This window comes from Eucalyptus grandis, chromosome 1, assembly GCF_016545825.1.
Source record: "Eucalyptus grandis isolate ANBG69807.140 chromosome 1, ASM1654582v1, whole genome shotgun sequence".
In the NCBI taxonomy this organism is placed as follows: Eukaryota; Viridiplantae; Streptophyta; class Magnoliopsida; order Myrtales; family Myrtaceae; genus Eucalyptus; species Eucalyptus grandis.
The window spans coordinates 37,095,479-37,113,658 of NC_052612.1; the positions used below are offsets into that span (position 1 = coordinate 37,095,479).

General features: G+C 40.7%; 2 protein-coding genes across 2 annotated transcripts; one reads left to right on the top strand and one right to left on the bottom strand.

Moving 5' to 3' along the window:
- Positions 1-7,674: 7,674 nt before the first annotated feature.
- Positions 7,675-12,004, top strand: LOC104440927 (probable aminotransferase TAT2). Its single transcript, XM_010053921.3, is given in 10 exon segments — positions 7,675-7,720; positions 7,723-7,809; positions 7,812-7,950; positions 9,030-9,055; positions 9,058-9,368; positions 9,647-9,865; positions 10,020-10,079; positions 10,602-10,757; positions 10,883-10,976; positions 11,373-12,004. Coding segments are annotated over 10 exon segments (1,245 nt in total). The 5' UTR covers positions 7,675-7,683; the 3' UTR covers positions 11,489-12,004.
- Positions 12,005-13,122: 1,118 nt separating this feature from the next.
- Positions 13,123-16,737, bottom strand: LOC104440915 ((R,S)-reticuline 7-O-methyltransferase). Its single transcript, XM_039298898.1, is given in 12 exon segments — positions 13,123-13,715; positions 14,232-14,273; positions 14,275-14,363; positions 14,366-14,401; positions 14,404-14,488; positions 14,491-14,534; positions 14,537-14,673; positions 14,675-14,694; positions 14,696-14,879; positions 14,881-14,990; positions 16,077-16,547; positions 16,660-16,737. Coding segments are annotated over 12 exon segments (1,611 nt in total). The 3' UTR covers positions 13,123-13,400.
- Positions 16,738-18,180: the final 1,443 nt, after the last annotated feature.

Consider the following 18,180-nt stretch of genomic DNA (forward strand, 5'->3'; position numbering starts at 1 on the left):
TCGTACATAATCGTAGACCGACGAAGTCTGACGTCTCGTGGGCGCGAGACAGCAGCGTCATTCTAATGCCATATGCCATGTCACGTTTCTTGCCCTAATTAATTTCCCAGACCCTGACTGACTCGCCCAGATTGTCTGTTCTCTTTCCTCTTCCCCAAGCCTCGACCCCGTTAAGATATTCGGGAATTCAAGAGAAGCAAATGGTTAAACAATGTGTTGAGCCAGAGACAAATCAAAGATTACCGTAGTAGACAAGCAAGCAGTAGACTATGGACGCACGTGACAAAATTAATGTTTGTCTATTTCTTTTTTTTTTCGAAACATGTTTGAAATAAAAATCTGTTTGGTAACGAATTTCATTTTTCTATTTTTGGAACAATTTTATTTCAAAATAGATATGGAGCAGAAATTAGAAGTTAAAATCTTTAACTTTTCTATTTCTGAAACATAAATGGGAAATCAAAATTTTTTCATCATTTACTCTCGTTACCACCCGTCGCCCACTTGTTGCTCATGGGATCTTTGGATGCTAGTCACTCACCATCGCCCTGCCTCTCGGCCACCGCACTTCACCGCCCGTCGCTAATCGCTGGTTGCCGAATGTTGGATGCCCATTAGTCGTTGGCTGCTCATTGCTAATCATTGGATGTTGGAAGCTCATCACCAACTACTGGATGTTTGCCAGTGACCATATGCTGCTTGCCACCGACCATCATATGTCGACCGCCCGCCACCTACTACGGACTCCACCACCGGCCACTCGCCGGCCTTGTCACCAAACTTCGGATGTTGAACGTTGGATGCCGGTTGTTGGTTCTTGGACTTCGGTGTCGAACTGGACTTTGGCCACCCACCATCGGGTCCTTTGGACTTGGCGCGTACGCCAAATGTCAAACTTTGGACTTTGGCCGCCTACCGTTGGTCAATGGACACCAAACGCTAGCTAAACATCAGACTATGGTCTTTGGACACCGGTCATTGTTGCTCCTAGAAATAGAAATTTTATTTTGTTATTAAACAAATTTTTATTTTATAAATAGAAATTTTGAATTGTATGCATTTCTTTACTCAAAAAACTCGTCCATGGAGTAGGAATTGATTTCTGTTCTATAAATTTGTCATGCGTGCCCTATGAGGATGGGATTCTACGCGCGTCTTACTTGTCTATCCTTGCCCTAAATTGTCGTGATTTGGGGGAAAATATGTAAAGTCTCTCTCCTCTTTTTGCTTTTTGTTTTTAATGGGTAAGCAAATAAATTATTCTCATTCAATTTGTTGAATCATCTTCTCACAACTCACGTCACATGAACTCATCTTGAAATGTGCATATGTGATTACACAACAAAACATCCATGTCAAAAATAGTTGTTTGAGTCTCAATTTACATCTCTAATGAAATTTATTGAGATTATATGGACAAATGATCACCTATCGAATCTTTTTCATTTTATGGGATCTCGAAATGCTTATCAAGCGTGTTTAATGTTGTTTAACGTTGAATTTTCAACCAATCAATTTCCAATTTTTTAAAAATATATATCTATCTATATTTAGCGTCGCTATACTTGCATTGGCTCATGATTTGAGGGATGCCAAAATCTCTTTGTCTCCATTTTTTGTAGAGAAACGTGTATTATATGTCTTCTCCAGGAGGATTAAACAATTGTGAAAGTAGTGCATTTGCATTTCAAAATCTTCCGATACGCCGCGACAAGATGGCTGATTTGTTGAACACTCCCAATATCTATGTCGGATCCAATTTCCCGTTGTCTTGATCCTGACTTTATATTAGCATTAGATTTCAAGACCACAGTCCGTCATTTTGTAATGTTGGATAATATTAGCAATAATATTATTACCCACTTAAGCGGAATTCAAATATGAAAATAAAATAAAGCAAAATAAAAGGCACGGAAAAGTATTCCGGTGTATTGAAGTCGACCCCTATAATGCACTCATACTAGGAAGACAGCTCTCTTCACGTGTTTCATTGACTCCGTGTTTCATTAGGAAGCAATCGCAAACATAATCAATAAAAATCATGGGATGATCCGAAAAATCCCGTTTGATGTTAGGACAATACTTAGCATGCCGATAACGGACATTGATGTTCATCCTTCATGTGGATCTAAGTCAAGATATGGCAATTGTTGACACCTAAATTTTGGTGACCCTTTTAATTATTAGTTGCATTAAAAAATTAGGGATTAATTTTAACCCCTAAAAAAATATTAGTTAATTAATTAATTGCATAGCACATAGTTTTAGGTGCATTTGTTTCTTAATTTGCATTTACATTGGGTCGGTGACAAATGGGTTTGATTTAGTAGTTCTAAGCTTTAATTTGGCGGGTCGGACTAAGCCCACGAAGCAAGTAAATTGGCCCGAGCCCGTTTTCTTTTAATGACAAGAATTACCTAAATTGAGATTTGAAATAATATTACGGTGGATTTTTGGAATTTAAGAAAATCGGGTTGCAATCTTATCTTTAGGTGATAAAATCGGGAGATGTGGAAAATAAAGAAAAGTGATATTGCGTGCGAAAAAGAAATCTTCGCGGATGCTGATTTGAAAAGGAAAATAAAACCTAATCTTCAGCCTATAAAAATGTTTTCGCGTAGGGTTTCGAGGAGGCCACAGAATTGAGAACACACGGCCGCAAAAAAAGAGAGAACTCACGGAGACAGAGGCAATACCGAGGGGAAGACTCCTTTTTCACGAAGGTGGCGATAGAGCGAAGTCAAAATACCGTTCCAGCCGTCTTTTTGGCGTTGTGCAGCCTCAGTTCTTCATCCGCAACGCCTTCTTAATGAGTGCTACCCTATTGAGCTGTTGCCGACACCATGGTTTGACGTGCCCGAGTTGTGTCGAGTTCCCCGATGTGCTGCCCTCATCACGTTTAAAGCTCTTGGTTTGTGGAATCTCCAGTGAATTGCTCCGACAGATTTTAATCCCAACCCTGAGCTCACCACCAGGAGTTGTTTCATCACGCTGAGAAGCATCACCGCAAAAAAGCCTCGTTGCAATCCGTCACCGACTTTGCCCCGTGATCTCTCGGGCTTAGCACCGCCGAAGACTGCCGTCCCGTAAGAGTCGGACCACCGGTGGCTACCCTCATCGATGACCCCGGCCTCGACAACTCGCTACTCGGATTGTGCCGTTGAATTTCTTTGTTTTGCAGGCTGACTTGTGCGCGGTGACCAGGTGGCCATGTCCCTATGATTCTCGAGTATATCGTCCGTGAAGAAATTCACTCGTGTTCACACTTCGGCGTCCATCAAGTCACGACGCTACCGGTTGGAATCAAAGAAGAAAAATACGAGAATTCTCAATGGAATATTTGAATTCACGGTCACTCATGAAGTTCCCGAAAAGTTATAGCCAAAGGGCAAACACGTGGGAAAGAATTAGCCTCTGTGTAGCCTGCGGCGGTGGAAATTTGGTTTTCGGTGGGAGAAGGGGGTTAGATAAAAAAATAGAATTATAGGGGTGCATGGCAGCAGGGGAAACGCCGAGGGTTTGGGGTTTAATTCTTTAATCTTTTATATTGCGTTGGTCCTCGCTGCACACTTGTTTTGATTTTGCAGTCAACCGAGCACCACACCGTGAATTACCAGCTCAAGCATCCCAAGCTGAGATGCCTTGCCGGCTTGCTCTGAAGCATAGTTGGTCATCACGAACCGGCCGCCGTTCGAAGACCAAATTTGGAAGCAATAGTTGGGATAGGTAAAAATTGTCTATTCTAATTTCCGAAAATTTTGTTTCCTTATTTGATATATTCATTGGTGCACATGATGGAAATTCCCGATATGCCATGATGATATTCGCCTTTCGAGTAGCCTCCTAAATTAGGAAATCTTCCTAATTTCACAACGTGCACATGATTGACAGTCCAATTTCATGCTCGAAATGCGACTCGCAATCGCACGGAAAAAATCGCCAATCCGATCTCCCGCTCGAGATTTGATTCGCGATTTATTTAAAAATTGGCCAACCCGATCTCATGCGCGGGATATGGTTCGCCAATTTGTAGATATCAATCATATCTTATCGATTTGCTGTCATGTTGGTTGAATCAAATTTGTTTTGTTAAATAAAAAAATCCAAAAATGCATAAATTTAGGATAGATTTTCTTTAATTTAAATTGCATGTTTAATTATGCGTCAATCTTAATTTTGGATTTTATAAAGAAATACAAAAATCATCATGCATATGTCATGTAGAATTAATGCATTCTTTGCACGTCATTGCATATTAGAATAAAATTTCATGTTTCATTTTAAGTTTAGATATTAGATAGATTGCATTTTAGGATTATCTAGGTTAAGATAATATTTTAGTTTAAATTAGGATGTGGTTCAACCTAATTCCTAATATAAATTAAATAGGATCTTAATCTAATTAGGTAATTTTCACATTTTATTTAATTTCGAATTTCATGAAAAAATACAAAAAATGCCATAGGTTGATTTGGTTTTATTATTTAGGATAAAAATGCATTCTTTTAGGAAAAAGAAAAATTGTCATATGCACGTCATTAGGGTTCGATTAATTGAGATGCATGTCATTTAGTATTTTGGCTAGGCCCATTTAATTAAAAATTACACGTCATTAGAATTAGGTCATTAGATTAATTTAGATTGCATATTTAAGTGTTGCATTTTTTTAATTTCAAATCTCATGGGAAATAAAAAAATTATTTAGAATAAATCATCTCATGCTTAGGATAGACTACATGCTTAGTTATGTCATATTGCTTAGGTCATATAGCTAAGTCATGTTGCCATGTCATATCATTTCATGTTAAATTAGTGGCATGCATTGCATATTGCATGATTTTCATTAATTAAGTGAAAACAAAACAAAAATTGCGTGTTAATTAGAAATCATATTTAGGACTGCTGATGTGAATTCTAAACTAACAACGCAGCCTTGAGATGCTTTCGTTGCTATGAGGTAAGTCCTGCAATTTATTAATTTGCTTTCTTGAGTGTTAAATTGGTGGTTTGCGCACCTGCATGGTCACCTCACATGTTAGAATTTAAAATCAATTTAAGCTGCTTGCAAAAAACATTTTTGAAATTAAAAGAATGGTACCGAAAGGGCATTAGAGAAATCTAGTGTAACCAAGTCTCCGGACTCACAAATCTCTGATTCGTAGGAGTAAAGTAAAACTCCTATTACTTTACTTGGGTTTCTAATCGACCCACCAAAAATAGATTAGTGGCGACTCCGAATTAAAAAATTTGCATGTTAAGAACTTGAACCGAAAGTCGCGAATTGGTATGGGCTTGGGAGAGCCCGAGTTAAGTTTAGGCTTAACAATCCATTAGCCAAACCCTAGGTGGTTCACACCCGAAAAAAATTGGTCGCGACAGCAATCAATTTCAAGATTCGAAAAAGGTGGAATGTACAATAATAATAAAATAAAAAGAGAAGAATAAGAAGAAATGTTGGGTCTTTGATTAAACTTTGAATGACTTGAGTCAATTTATAAACATAGAGAAATTAGGGGTGATCGATTAAATAATTTTCTAGCCAAATTTGAAACCTAGAACTATTTTGTTAGAACCAGTTCACAGTTTTTGGAATCAACAACTTATCATCTTTGTTTCGGAATCAACCCTACAACTTACCTCGTTTTTCTGATCCAATTTTAGGGTTTACTTGAGAACCTGTTTTTCTTTTGCTCTTTTTTTTTTTTTTAAATTTCATTTTTAACACAAATAATATAAGTAACAAAACGGTTCAAAGTAAAAGATAAACAAGAGCTAGTGAATGATGACGAGTTAGGAACGGCAAGCCATGAGCGAGCAAGGAGGAGGGTGAGTCATGAGCGAGAGAGGGAATCATTAAGTGTTTTCAATGAGATTTGAGTAGATAAAGAAAAATAAAATAGAGAGGAAGGTGCCAAGAGAAAAACTAAGGTCTTTAGACTTTGTGAAGTCACTTCTAAATCTGCTCTTGGTTCCCAAGTGGCTCTTCAATCAAAATAGGGAATTGGATTGATTCTAATGAGAGCTCGAAGTTAGATTGACTTTCAGGGCAATTCGGTCCAATTTTTGAGTTAGATCTGGTTGGGTTGCATCTCCTAGGAGGAATCATGGGGTCCTAGGGGATAGAGAGAGGCTAGGTAAATTGTTGGTGTTTTATGCACCCGTTGCTAATGATCAGTGCATGGTGAAAAGTGAATTGTAAATTATAGGAGAATGATAAAAACTCTAAATTATACCAATTGTAACATATTTATCCTAAACTTTCTTTTATGATACCAAAAAATTTCAAACTTATACTTGTATGACACATTTATTCAATTATGAGCACCGTTAAAAAACTGATAAAGCAAATAATGTTAACATGGAAAAAAAAACAACATTATTTTGATTAAAAAAAATCATTGGACATAATTTTGACAGAGTGCAAATTTGTCACTTAGGTATAAGTTTAAGGTAAATGTGTAATAATGAGCATAGTTTAGGATTCTTTGCATTATAAAAAAAAGTTCAGAGTGAATGTATTAGGTGAACATAATTTAAAGTTTTTTTTGTAACCTTTCTCTGTTAAGTAATGATACATGAAATTGATATATTATAACGGATCATAATTGCCCATTTAAACAAGTAATCGTATTTAAATGCAATGAAAATCCGCCACATTTCTTCCAACACCAATGTCGTAGCTTTGATGAGCAGATCGTGCTGTCCTCCCCTTTTCCTTTTGTCTCCGCCTGTGTCAATTATTGTAGAATGACCACATGCATTATTGGTACATTTTTAGAAATTAAAAAAAGAAAACAAAAGAATTCAAGCGAACGAAGGAATGCTTGGATTCTTCTGTTCCCCTCGTTTCTTTTTTTTTTAGGTAGAACGGTAATAGATGAAATATGAGAATGAGCGATTAAGGGCGTCGATCAACTTTGCGAGACATGAGATTACACTATACATGACTGCAATTGATTCGATTAAATAGTTGCTTAAAGTCGATTTGCGTTTAAAGTAATAGATGCACTCACATCATTTCAATCAAAATTGGCCTTCATAGATACATGACCTCAAGTAAGGCTATATTCATAACGCATTATGTAATAGTGATTGATAGATTCATTAAATAGGTGTATCAAATCGAAAATAGTCTAACTCAATTTGATTATGAATCGATCACTCATACTTGAGTCGGCTCACTTATTTTTAACTCAATTTAGGATAATTCATATTTGAATTGAAGTGAAAACATGAAGTGAACAAAAATGAGATCGAGTGAAGACAAGAGTGTTGGAATCTAAATAAATTTTGAACCTATTTAATTTTTTTGTTATTTTGAATTTTATCATTTTAATATCATTTATGACTTATTTATCGAATATAATTAATTTATATAATTACTCAATTTATTAAATATAAGTTTAAAATATATATTTACGACCATTTTGACAAGTGTTGATATTGCCGGATCAGAGTCGCGTGGTCTCTCCCCCCTTAGTTGGCCGCCGAGCAGCCCTCACAAAACGACGACAACTCCGCCGGTGTCCGAAGCTCGCAGGATCATTTAATATAATGCAAGCGCAAGACCCACGAGAAAAACGAAAGGACGCTCTTGTCCTTCTTCGTCTCCCCCACAGCCGCCGCCATCATCGACCTCCCGAACTCGACGGGGCCGCCGGGGGTGAAGGGAAAGAGGCGAGCATGGAGAACGGGGCGCCCGCCTGGAAGTTCCGGGGCAACGGGGGCTCTCAGCCGCGACGGTCATCACCGTCCGCGGCGTCCTCTCCGAGCTGAAGGCAAATCTCAACGCCGACGACGGCCGCACCGTGGTCCGCTCGGCAACGGCGACCCTTCCGCCTTCCCTTGCTTCCGCACGACCCCCGTCGCCGAGGACGCCGTCGTCGACGCTCTCCGCTCCGGCAAGTTCAACTGCTACGGCCCGACCGGCGGTATTCTTCCCGCCAGGAGGTAAGAAAGCGGTGTCGCTTGGGATTATCAGGATTAGATTTCTCGGTTATGCTCGCGACCCTTTTTGGCTTGAATCAAAAGGGGAATAGGGAAAAATGAGGAGGGCCTGACAGCTTCTTTTCTCTCGTGAAAAATGAATTATTTGGAAGTCGTATTCTTTAAAAAGATAGCATTCTAAATGACTGAAAGATATTTTTATTTTTCAGGAATATATTATATAGCTGCTATGAATCAAAATATTTTATATTAACTCACTATTTTAAATGATATAAGTACTTATTTTAAAAAAATATTTTTCAAGTCATTTATTTTTGGAGCTTAAGCCTGAGATCAGTTATCTTGTGAACTCTTGAGACGAGCAGATGATATGCTCTGTATACGCTTGGTGATAGCATGGATCGACTCGTGCTTCTTATGGTCTGGACCGTTTGTTTAGCTCCGCAGCCATATTCCCTAAGCATGTTATTTCGCATCCTCGATCTTCCTAGTATCTGTGAGTCGATTGTTGATGCGTTTAATGTACTGACGGATTCACATACTTACAAATTGCCAGGATTTACGTTCATGTGGTCATACAAGATTTAAGAAATCATATAGTTAAATAGTCAATGATTTTGGGGCTGATGAGGGGCTAGTTTGGAAGGTGACTCAATTGAGGTTTTTGGACCTTATTGCATGTTCTGTTTCCTTCAACAACTGCAAGGGGTCGAATGCAAAATGCCTAGTTCTGGCAGTTGTTTTGCTTCGATAGTACGAATCATTTTGGTTTGTTCATGGTTGTATCTTAACAGCATAGTAGCTTTTATTGCCGGTCAATATCAACTGTCTCATCAATCAACTGGAATCATCATATTGCTAGCAAAAACAGTGTGTTGAAAACAGACAGTAAATGATGAAACCAAGCTATATTAGTGACTATAGGAAGTAGTCATTGTTTATTGTTTGGATAATGATTGAATTTTATGGAAAGGCCACTATGAATGTGTTGATCTAGGTGCTTTCTGTAGGTTGAATAGCAATTTATTTCCAGACGACATGTTCGAGTGAGCTAGACTAATCGGTGGTACCAAATTCTACAGGGCTATTGCTGATTATCTCTCTTGTGATCTCCGTACAAATTATCACCAGATGATGTTAATCTGACACTCGGGTGCAAACAAGCAATTGAAGCCATATTAACAGTTCTCGCTTGCCCTGGGGCCAATATATTGCTTCCAAGACCTGGATTCCCAGCCTATGATGCATTTGCTAAACACAACCATCTTGAGACACGGTATTTCGATCTTCTTCCAGATAAGGGTTGGGAGGTTGATCTCAAGGGTGTTGAGGATCTTGCAGACGAGAGTACTGTCGCCATGGTTATCATCAATCCTGGCAATCCTTGTGGAAGTGTCTATAGCTACCAGCATCTAAAGAAGGTTGCTTTTGTATTTTGTTTGAGATTTCTTCATATCTTAGCAAGTAGATGAATTGTGAACATGGAAAATCTATGATTATAAGCTGGAATGGAGCTAATAGATTCTGCCGGAGCTTAATCTAGAGAGCTACCATGCCTCTTGAGATGCTCGTTTATCTCAAGGCAGTGGAAGCTCGATAGATTTAGATTTGTTGCCAGTCACTTTTATAATCTTTGGTATCCACATTTGTGTTGCTTCAGCTGTTGTTCATCATTTTCTTTCTTTCATTTTTAAAAAAGGTTGCTGAAACAGCAAGGAAGCTTGGGATTATGGTAATTGCGGATGAAGTCTATGGTCATCTAGCTTTTGGGGATACTCCATTTGTTCCCATGGGTGTTTTTGGATCCATTGCACCTGTCTTGACATTGGGATCAATATCAAAGAGGTGGATTGTTCCAGGTTGGCGACTTGGTTGGCTTGTGACAAATGATCCCAATGGTTTTCTGAAAGACACTGGGGTCTCTCTCTCTCTCTCTCTCTCTCTCTCTCTCTCTCTCTCTCTGTGCATGTGTGAACGCAATCGCTTGCTTGATTGTATATCTATTTGGGCCAAATTATGTGACTACTAGGGTTGGTCGCAAGATACTTAGATTGTTCCTTTTCTCTTTACAGGTCCTTAAGTCCCTTAAAGGATTTCTGGATATATCCTCTGATCCTCCTACATTTATCCAGGTACGTAACTACTCCAGATAATTAACCAGTGACTTTCAGATTTGAAGACGTGGTGTTTTTCAAAATGATTTATTTGGTAGGCTTGTCTGCACTATTTTTGTATCACTACCAGAGCGAGTTGTGGATATTCTTGGCTATTCATTCAGGAAATGACAAGTTAATGAGAGCTTTTTCTCTTGAAGATGGATAATTAAAACAATGGATACTGCATAGCAATGTAGAGTCGCACCCCAAGCACAACCCCAATGATTTACATGTTTCCGCTCTACAGTCACCTGGTGTATGTTATTTTTCTCAGTGATTTTAGACTGTAATGCACAAGCTGTGCATATTGCTTTTAGAAGTGATCGATATTATGTCTCGTCATTGGGCTTGATTTATCTGAACTCACTTTCACTTGATTAAGTATTGTTCTTCATTTAATCCTTTGCAAAAGTGCTTGCTAACTTTTATTTGTGGACAACTAGTGTCCTTATCAAATAACAGCTAATTATTTTCTGCTCTCCGTGGTGATTCTAACAGGGGGCGGTCCCTCACATTCTTGAGAAAACAAATGATGATTTTTTTTCAAAAATCATTTGCATACTAAGAGAGGCTGCAGAAATATGTTATGAGAAGATTCAAGATATACCTTGCGTCACGTGCCCAAAAAAGCCAGAAGGAGGCATGTTTGTAATGGTATGGGCATACTATACACATACGTACATTATGTATGCATGTATTTTTAATTTTTCATCGGTATAGCGTACACTGTTATGCAAATTATATTTTTTCTCAATAAGTGAAAGATGCCATTGTGACAGGTCAAGTTGAATTTATCATTGTTGGAGGGCATAAAGGATGATCAGGAGTTCTGCTTAAAACTGGCTAAAGAAGAATCTGTTATTGTTCTGCCTGGTAAACTCAGCCTCTCCAATTGTTGGTGAAAGGGAAATATATTGATGTTACTTTTTATGCATCTGTTTCATTTTTCTAACTTATTTCAGCTTTTTGAATTTTTCAAACGCGTCCCCTGACATTTGTTTCTTGAAATGCACATTGGTTAAGAATGCTACAAGGGGCTTCAGAGTGAGAGTCCTGATGACCAACTTATTTCGCCGTTTTCAAAGGACCCTAAAATTTTGGAGAAATAGAAGGGATCCTAGTGATTTCATTTGAATTTACTCTCTGGAATTCTTGCGAGCTAATGCTGAGATAATTCCTGAGCAAACCCATCCCATTTTCGCCACTTGCTTCTTACTTGTGCAATGTCCGTATCCACCAGATAATAATCAATGACATTCGTTTTTGCAGGGATAGCTGTTGGAATGAAGAACTGGCTTCGCATCACTTTCGCCATCGATATATCTTCTCTCGAAGATGGCCTGGAGAGGATTAAGGCCTTCTATGGAAGGCATGCCAAAAAATAAATGAGCCGGTCCATGCTGGCTCCACAAAGGGCTGAGATCATCAACTGCTCGTTGGATATCGAGATGCCTGTGTGGCCACGTCGAAGATCTTTGCAATGTGTGAAACAAGATAAGTAAATCCATAAGAAAGCTAATTATCTGGGCATTTGCCCGGAAGCAGGGGATGGAGGAGGAGGCAACCGACCTGACTGTTGATTCAATCCGAAACCTCCGTAGCATTAGCTTTGGCTTGAATAAAAACTTCGATTAAGGGCTTCTTATTTTGCTGCTCGTGCCCGGAAGCAGGGGATGGAGGAGGAGGAAATCAACCTGACTGTTGATTCGATCCGAAAGCTCCGATGCGTTGGCTTTGGCTTGAATAAAAAACTTCGATTAAGGGCTTCCTATTTTGCTGCTCGGCAAAATGTCAAGCAGCAGTGTCATTAGGTGATCAACAACTACCTGTTGTCGGTCTCATGTTGTCTTGTGCTTGTACTTTAATTCTCTTTAGAAATAAAGATGTTATGGCATTAGATATGAACGTTCCGATTTCATCGCCTCGATTCGCCGATAATTTCTACTGGCGAAGCTAATTACATCGAGGGAAACTCCTAGGGAGCTCATGAGGATATCTCTACTCGAACGAAAACATAAAAACTCCCTCGAAATTTGTTGACATGTATTCTCGCCTGCGTGCATGTTTCTGCACGTCATGCCTAGAAAATTCTACACGAAGTAAATTAGCCTTGTTGTCCAAAGGTACCTTTCCATCAAACTTAATCGCCCTTGAGGCCTTGGTGACGAGGGCGAGCCCTGCTAGCTCACCGGATATGGCAGTGGGTGGGCGAGCAGCGGTGGACGGCATTGGGTGATAGCATTGCAGCGGTAGTCTCGCGTGGCCAGGTTTCCTCGGCTTGGCCAAAAGAGGACTCTCTCTCCCTCTCTCTTGTTCCCTGCTTGAACCCCTCACTTGCTAGATCCGGCGAGCTGGCGAGGCTTGCCCTCACCGGCCATGGGCAAAGCTCAACCCTCGCCGAGATCCGCGAAGGCGACCCTCGCCGCCCGGGCCGAGATCCAATGACATTTCGGAGAAAGAAGATGAGAAGAAAAAAATAAAGAATAAAGAATAAAGAATAAAAAATAAAAAAAATAAAAAATAAAATCTTTTAAAATATTATTAAAAATTGTCCACGCGTCAGTATCGATCATGCCACATCAACCGATCTGGCGTCCAGTCAGCAAAATCTGGCCAAAATATTAAAATTAGTCGAAAGGACTGATTGACACAATCTAAAAAGGTTTAGGATTAAATCGGTACAAAGATAAAAGATTTATGACTTTTTTTGGCACTTTTCCCATGTTTTACTATCCTTATGTTTGTTTGTTGTCCAGGGGTTTATTTAATTTGTTTCCGCATGCATTTAATCGAAAAATAAAAAGAATAGGTCGGCGACACGTTCTGGGATGTCGCATTATGTGCGCATACCCAGGTTCAGGGCGTGACATCTTGACATGATAACTCCCAAATCTATCTCCCAAGCAATTCATATTGTAAAAATCCCACGCAATTCACAAGTTCTTTCACTAGGTACGAAAAGATAAAATACAATAAGAATATGGAGAATAAATAATTTAACAGAGCATCTTATAAAAATTTTAATATATATATATTGTATTCATCGGGAATTGTCGGCCCTGGATTGATTCAATCCCGTCCAGTTTCGGGCAATTCTCGATTCTTTTGCATACCCCTACACCACTTGATCCACACCCAATTGCATGCAAATGGTGAAAATACACTAAGTTTACAATGGAACTAACCGTCACACTATTAAATAACGCAAGAACTCGAAGAACGACAGTTTCGAAGGGAAGGTACGTGCGTGCAATAGCGAAATCTAATTACCAAACCGAGAGAAGGAAAACGATATTTTTACTGGGGAAATGCCTCGATAATGGAAGGCAGGGCTTGGATCTTGATGATGTTGTGGCGAGGGAAGCCGCCCTGTTCCAGCAGCAGCTTCCACTCGGACTCCGTCCTCTCCTTCCCTCCCGACTGGTGAGCCATCATGAGCAGGTCGAACGTCACTCCGACGTCCTCGAACAGGCCACCGCTGCCCTCCCGGTCGAGAAGGACCAGGTCGACCATTATGAGCTTCCCAGGTTTCTGATCCGACGATGCTATGGCTTTCCTGCAATTCTTCAGTATCTTCACGCAGTCTTCGTCTCCTCAGTCGTGTAGAACCCACTGTGTTTCAGTGCATGGTGTTGACTTTTTGAGACGCATCATTGTTAGAAGAACTTCGCATGACTTAAATGCGTTATTATATTATGCCACATTTACGTGCAATCTCCCTAGTAGGCATGTGCTTATGGATTAGAGATCTCAAATGCAGTATCAGAGCATAGGTCGATGGATTCAGATCCTGACTTTCCAATTGGCTCACACAAAATAGAATTCATGCCCATTTCACTATTGGTGGGCTGAGCCAAATGTGTATAAGGGAGGGACTTACCCAAAGGGGGAACCATCATGAATTATATTAACAATTGTGGCATGAGGCAAGCATTCAATAAGAGTGACCCACACCCGTGGCAAGGCGGGGGACTACCGCTATCAACTTAACCATTAGACACCGGTGTTGCTATGGTTAGCCGCACACAATTCCAATTTTTTAATTTTAATTTTAATTTTTTGACGTTGTTAAGGAAGTTTTTGAGTAATTTATTTATGTAACTATACGCGAAATGCATGCAGCCACACCTTGAGAAACACCGCATCAGCCTTGGGAATGGCCCGAACATGCTGCCTCCGTGCTCACACCGCCGTGAGCCGGCGCCGTGGCCACGACGTGCGGCAAGTCGAAGCTGATCCCCCGAATATGAGGATATGCCTGACGATCTCGGCGATCACGCCCCCGGTCCCGCCTCCACATCCACCACCGACCCCACGAGGCTGAACCCGTCCCCGTACGCCTCCAGGACGGCCTTCATTATGATCTTGGCCGTGCACGCCATGGCACGTCGTTGAACATCTTGTTGAACTCGGGGTTGTCCCGGCGAACTTGACATCTCCACCGTGCGCCTTCTTGAACGCAATCCCGCCTTCCCTCACGCACTGGCCCAGGCAGTGCCACGGCGCGAGCTGAGCGGGTGGTTCTCCATAATGACCATCGAGGTTCAGCTCCGAGTCCCGGACCAGCCAGTGACGAGTCGGTGAGGCCGTAGGAGTGGGTCCCCGCTGTCGGACGGGTGGTGGACGAGGAAGATGTTGCGGCAGACGAGGAGGCGCATGACGCGGGGAGAGGTAGGGGGAGGTCGGGGGAAGGCCCTCTCGATCGACCGGGCTATCTGGGCCAAGGTGACCGGGCGGCCGCCGTGGGAATGGATGATGTCGGCTATGTGAGCTCGATGCGCAGTTGACGGCCATTGAGTCCGCGAAGCCGAGCATAACGCCATATCTCGGCTTGGCCTCTGCAGCATTGCAGCTGCATCTCCTTCCTTCGCTCCTTCCATGGTCTCTCTACGTGAACTTTGCCTATCGGGAAAAGGTGGAAGATTGGATGAAAGCGAGCATTGTTGCGTGGCAGTACTTATAGGAAGAGTCGAGAGGAGTTTCCACGTGTAAATCTTAATTCAGGTGACATTATTGGGGAGTGTCGCGACCAACCCCTTATCGTGTGTGGCGACCTAACCCCTCTTCTGGGAGGCAAATTTTGTTAAATTTAGGTATTGTCAATTTCAGGCCGACGGTCTTTCATTGCCTTAGGCTCTCACAAGCTTATATTCCACGCAACATCGAGGGTTCAAATTTTAAATTAATTAAGCCTATGTAAATTTTGACTAAGAAATTGCCACTAATCTCTTTGATTTAGTTAGAAACCTGTTGACACCTCATTTAATTTAGAAAAATAGAATTAAAGATAATTTTTGATTAAGAGAATTTTGAAAAAATTTTAAATTCAAAAAACTCAACCATAGGATGTGAGCCGCTTTGTTGTCGAGAGGTCGAGCGAAAATTTTTCACGTTATAAATAGGGCTATAACTTCATCTTTCAAGGTGGAAAAATAGAAAATTGAAGAAAGAGAAAGTGTGGGGGGGAGCTTCTCGGGGTTCGAAAAAGTGAAAGAATGAAAGGTTTTTCCATGGCTTTCGTTTGGCACCTTTGAGAAGAAAATTTGCTGAAAGAAAAGTCAGAAGAAGTGTGCAGAGAAAACAGAGGGAAGTGACGTGGAGAGAGACAGGTGAGAGAGAGAAAAAAAAGAATAATGCACGAGAGTGGAAGAAAGAGAAAGAGGGTTCGGTTCTTGAAGGAAAAAAGGAAAAAGTCAGCGGAACTTAAGCTTCTGCAGAAAGAGAGACGAGGACAGGTGAGAGGAAGAGGGTGACGTGAGAGCAGAAGAAGAAAAGTCAAAAGAAAAGAAGCTGCAGAAAATGCGAGAGAGACAGAAAAGGAGGAGACATGAAAATGACGTGAGAGAAAAGAGGACGTGCAGCAGTGGAAAAGAAGAAACAAAAAGCAAAAAAGAAAAGCAGAGCAGAGAACTGTTCATCTTCTCCATTACGCCGACCGTCGCGAAGGCACCGCCTGCTGCTTGGCCACCACACCCGTGCCCCGCCCGCCTCTGCACCCGCGGCTTGCCCCAACGCCGTTGATCCAGCACCTCCGCTGCAACCCCGAGCAGCCAAGGTCCCTGCATCTTCCCAACCCACGCTGCTTGCCGCCCCGAAGCCAGCAGCGACCGCCGCGCCGCCCTGAGTCCCCGACACCCGGAGCTCTGCTGCTCCCGATCCGTGCAATCTGACGCCCTGCTGCTCCACCGACGCCTTCACTCGCCGGTCACTGCTCGATCTGCAACAGCAGTGACCCAACGACCCTGCAACTTCGTTTTCAGCCGAATCCGACGACACCGGGCCCTGCTGCTCCCGTCCGCGCAACTCGACCCGGCAACCTCCAAGTCTCTTTGCCGGCCACCGCACTCCGCCACCAACGCCAGAAAGCTGGTCCGCCTTGCTGCTCTGCCCCGACACCTGCAGCGCCTCCGCCGGGCCGATCCCGCTCAGACCCTCCACCCAGATCTGCTCGAGCACCAGCAGCACCCCCTCAGACGCCGATCAAGCTGCCGGACTCCACACCGTCACGAAGACCCGCCTCTGCAGATCCCACGACGGCCCCGCTTCCGATCAGGACCTGCACCTGGGTTTTTCCCGGCCCGCGACGCCCTTCGCCGATGGTCCACGCCGACACCCGCGACGCCCCCGTTGCCATCTTTCGCCCGGCGCTCGACCTCCATTGCCGGATCTCGCCGGAAGCTCCGCACCTCCGCAACCCCCGATCGCCGGCTCCACGTTCGCTGCCCGCGTCTGCAACCGACCGTTGGCTCCTCGGTGACTAGCCGCACGAGCTGCCGGCTTCACTTTTTGGAAGCAAGGGAAAACAAAAGAAAAAAAAAAAAAAGAAAAGAAAAAAAGAAAAAGCAAATTAGTTAGTTTGTTTTTCTTTTATTTTATTTATTTTTGTTATTACTGTTCAATTTAGAATATTGAGATGTGCTTTTTTTTATAAATCTCGTAGGCATTAACTACAGGTATTTTATCCTAAATTATTGTAATTATTAATTTAACCAGTAGACGTTGGGTCATTTTTAATTAACTAATTTTTAGGAATTTTGATAGCATTTGATTGTTAAATGGGTATAGAGTTAAAATAATTGTTAATTTCACATTGAGACCGACGGATTATTTTTCGGTTATTTTAATTAGCATATTATTCTTTTAAAATAATTACTTGTTTGGAAAGATTAAAAAGATAAAAAAAAAATCAAAAGTGCATAAAAATCTAAATATTGCATTGGAAGCATTTAGGTTTAGTAATTAGGACTGTATTTTAGGGTTAGTAAATTAGAATTGCATTTATAGAATTATAATTTTTAGATTATACTTTTAGATGGGTGATTTTTGTTAGGGCTAATTTTAAATAATGTTGGCATGTCTTGATTTCTTATATAGCTTTTAAGATAAGATATAGTTTAAGTTAAATTTATTCCTAAAATAAATTAGAATATTATTCACTTTAGATAGTTTAATTATTCTTTATTATTAATTTCGAATTTCAATAAAAAAACAAATCCAAAAAATATTAGGTACATACTAGTTAATTTGCATAATAGGTTTTTTAATTAGAATTTGTTTTATTAGTAAAATATTGTTATATCTGGAACTTAGGTACTTAGGTCCATGCACATTTCATATTAAAGCACACACCTAGATATTTTTAGATTAAGTCAATTTTCATTTAATAAAACAAAAGGAGGAACAAAAAATGTTATGTGTGCCACATGAGTTATAGTTTTTTAATAAAAAAAGAAAATGCTAAAAGATGATCATTGCACCATTAAGTTGCTTTCTTTTCAATAAAAAACATTATGTCATTAAAAAATTAAAAAAGATCATTTTCCTTGGTTAGTTAATAGGTTAATTCATAATTAATCTCATATCATCATTATTTAGCATAGGTTGCATATATGCACATTAAAAATGAATCATCATTAAATAAATCATAAAAAAGAGCATGCATGTAGAAATACCATGTCCCATTCATCCCATATCATATAGCACATGTAATTTATGATTATAAAAAAATTAGATTGCATACATATAATGATAAGTTTAAGTTATACCATATGAGATTGCATCTACGCATGTCATTAAA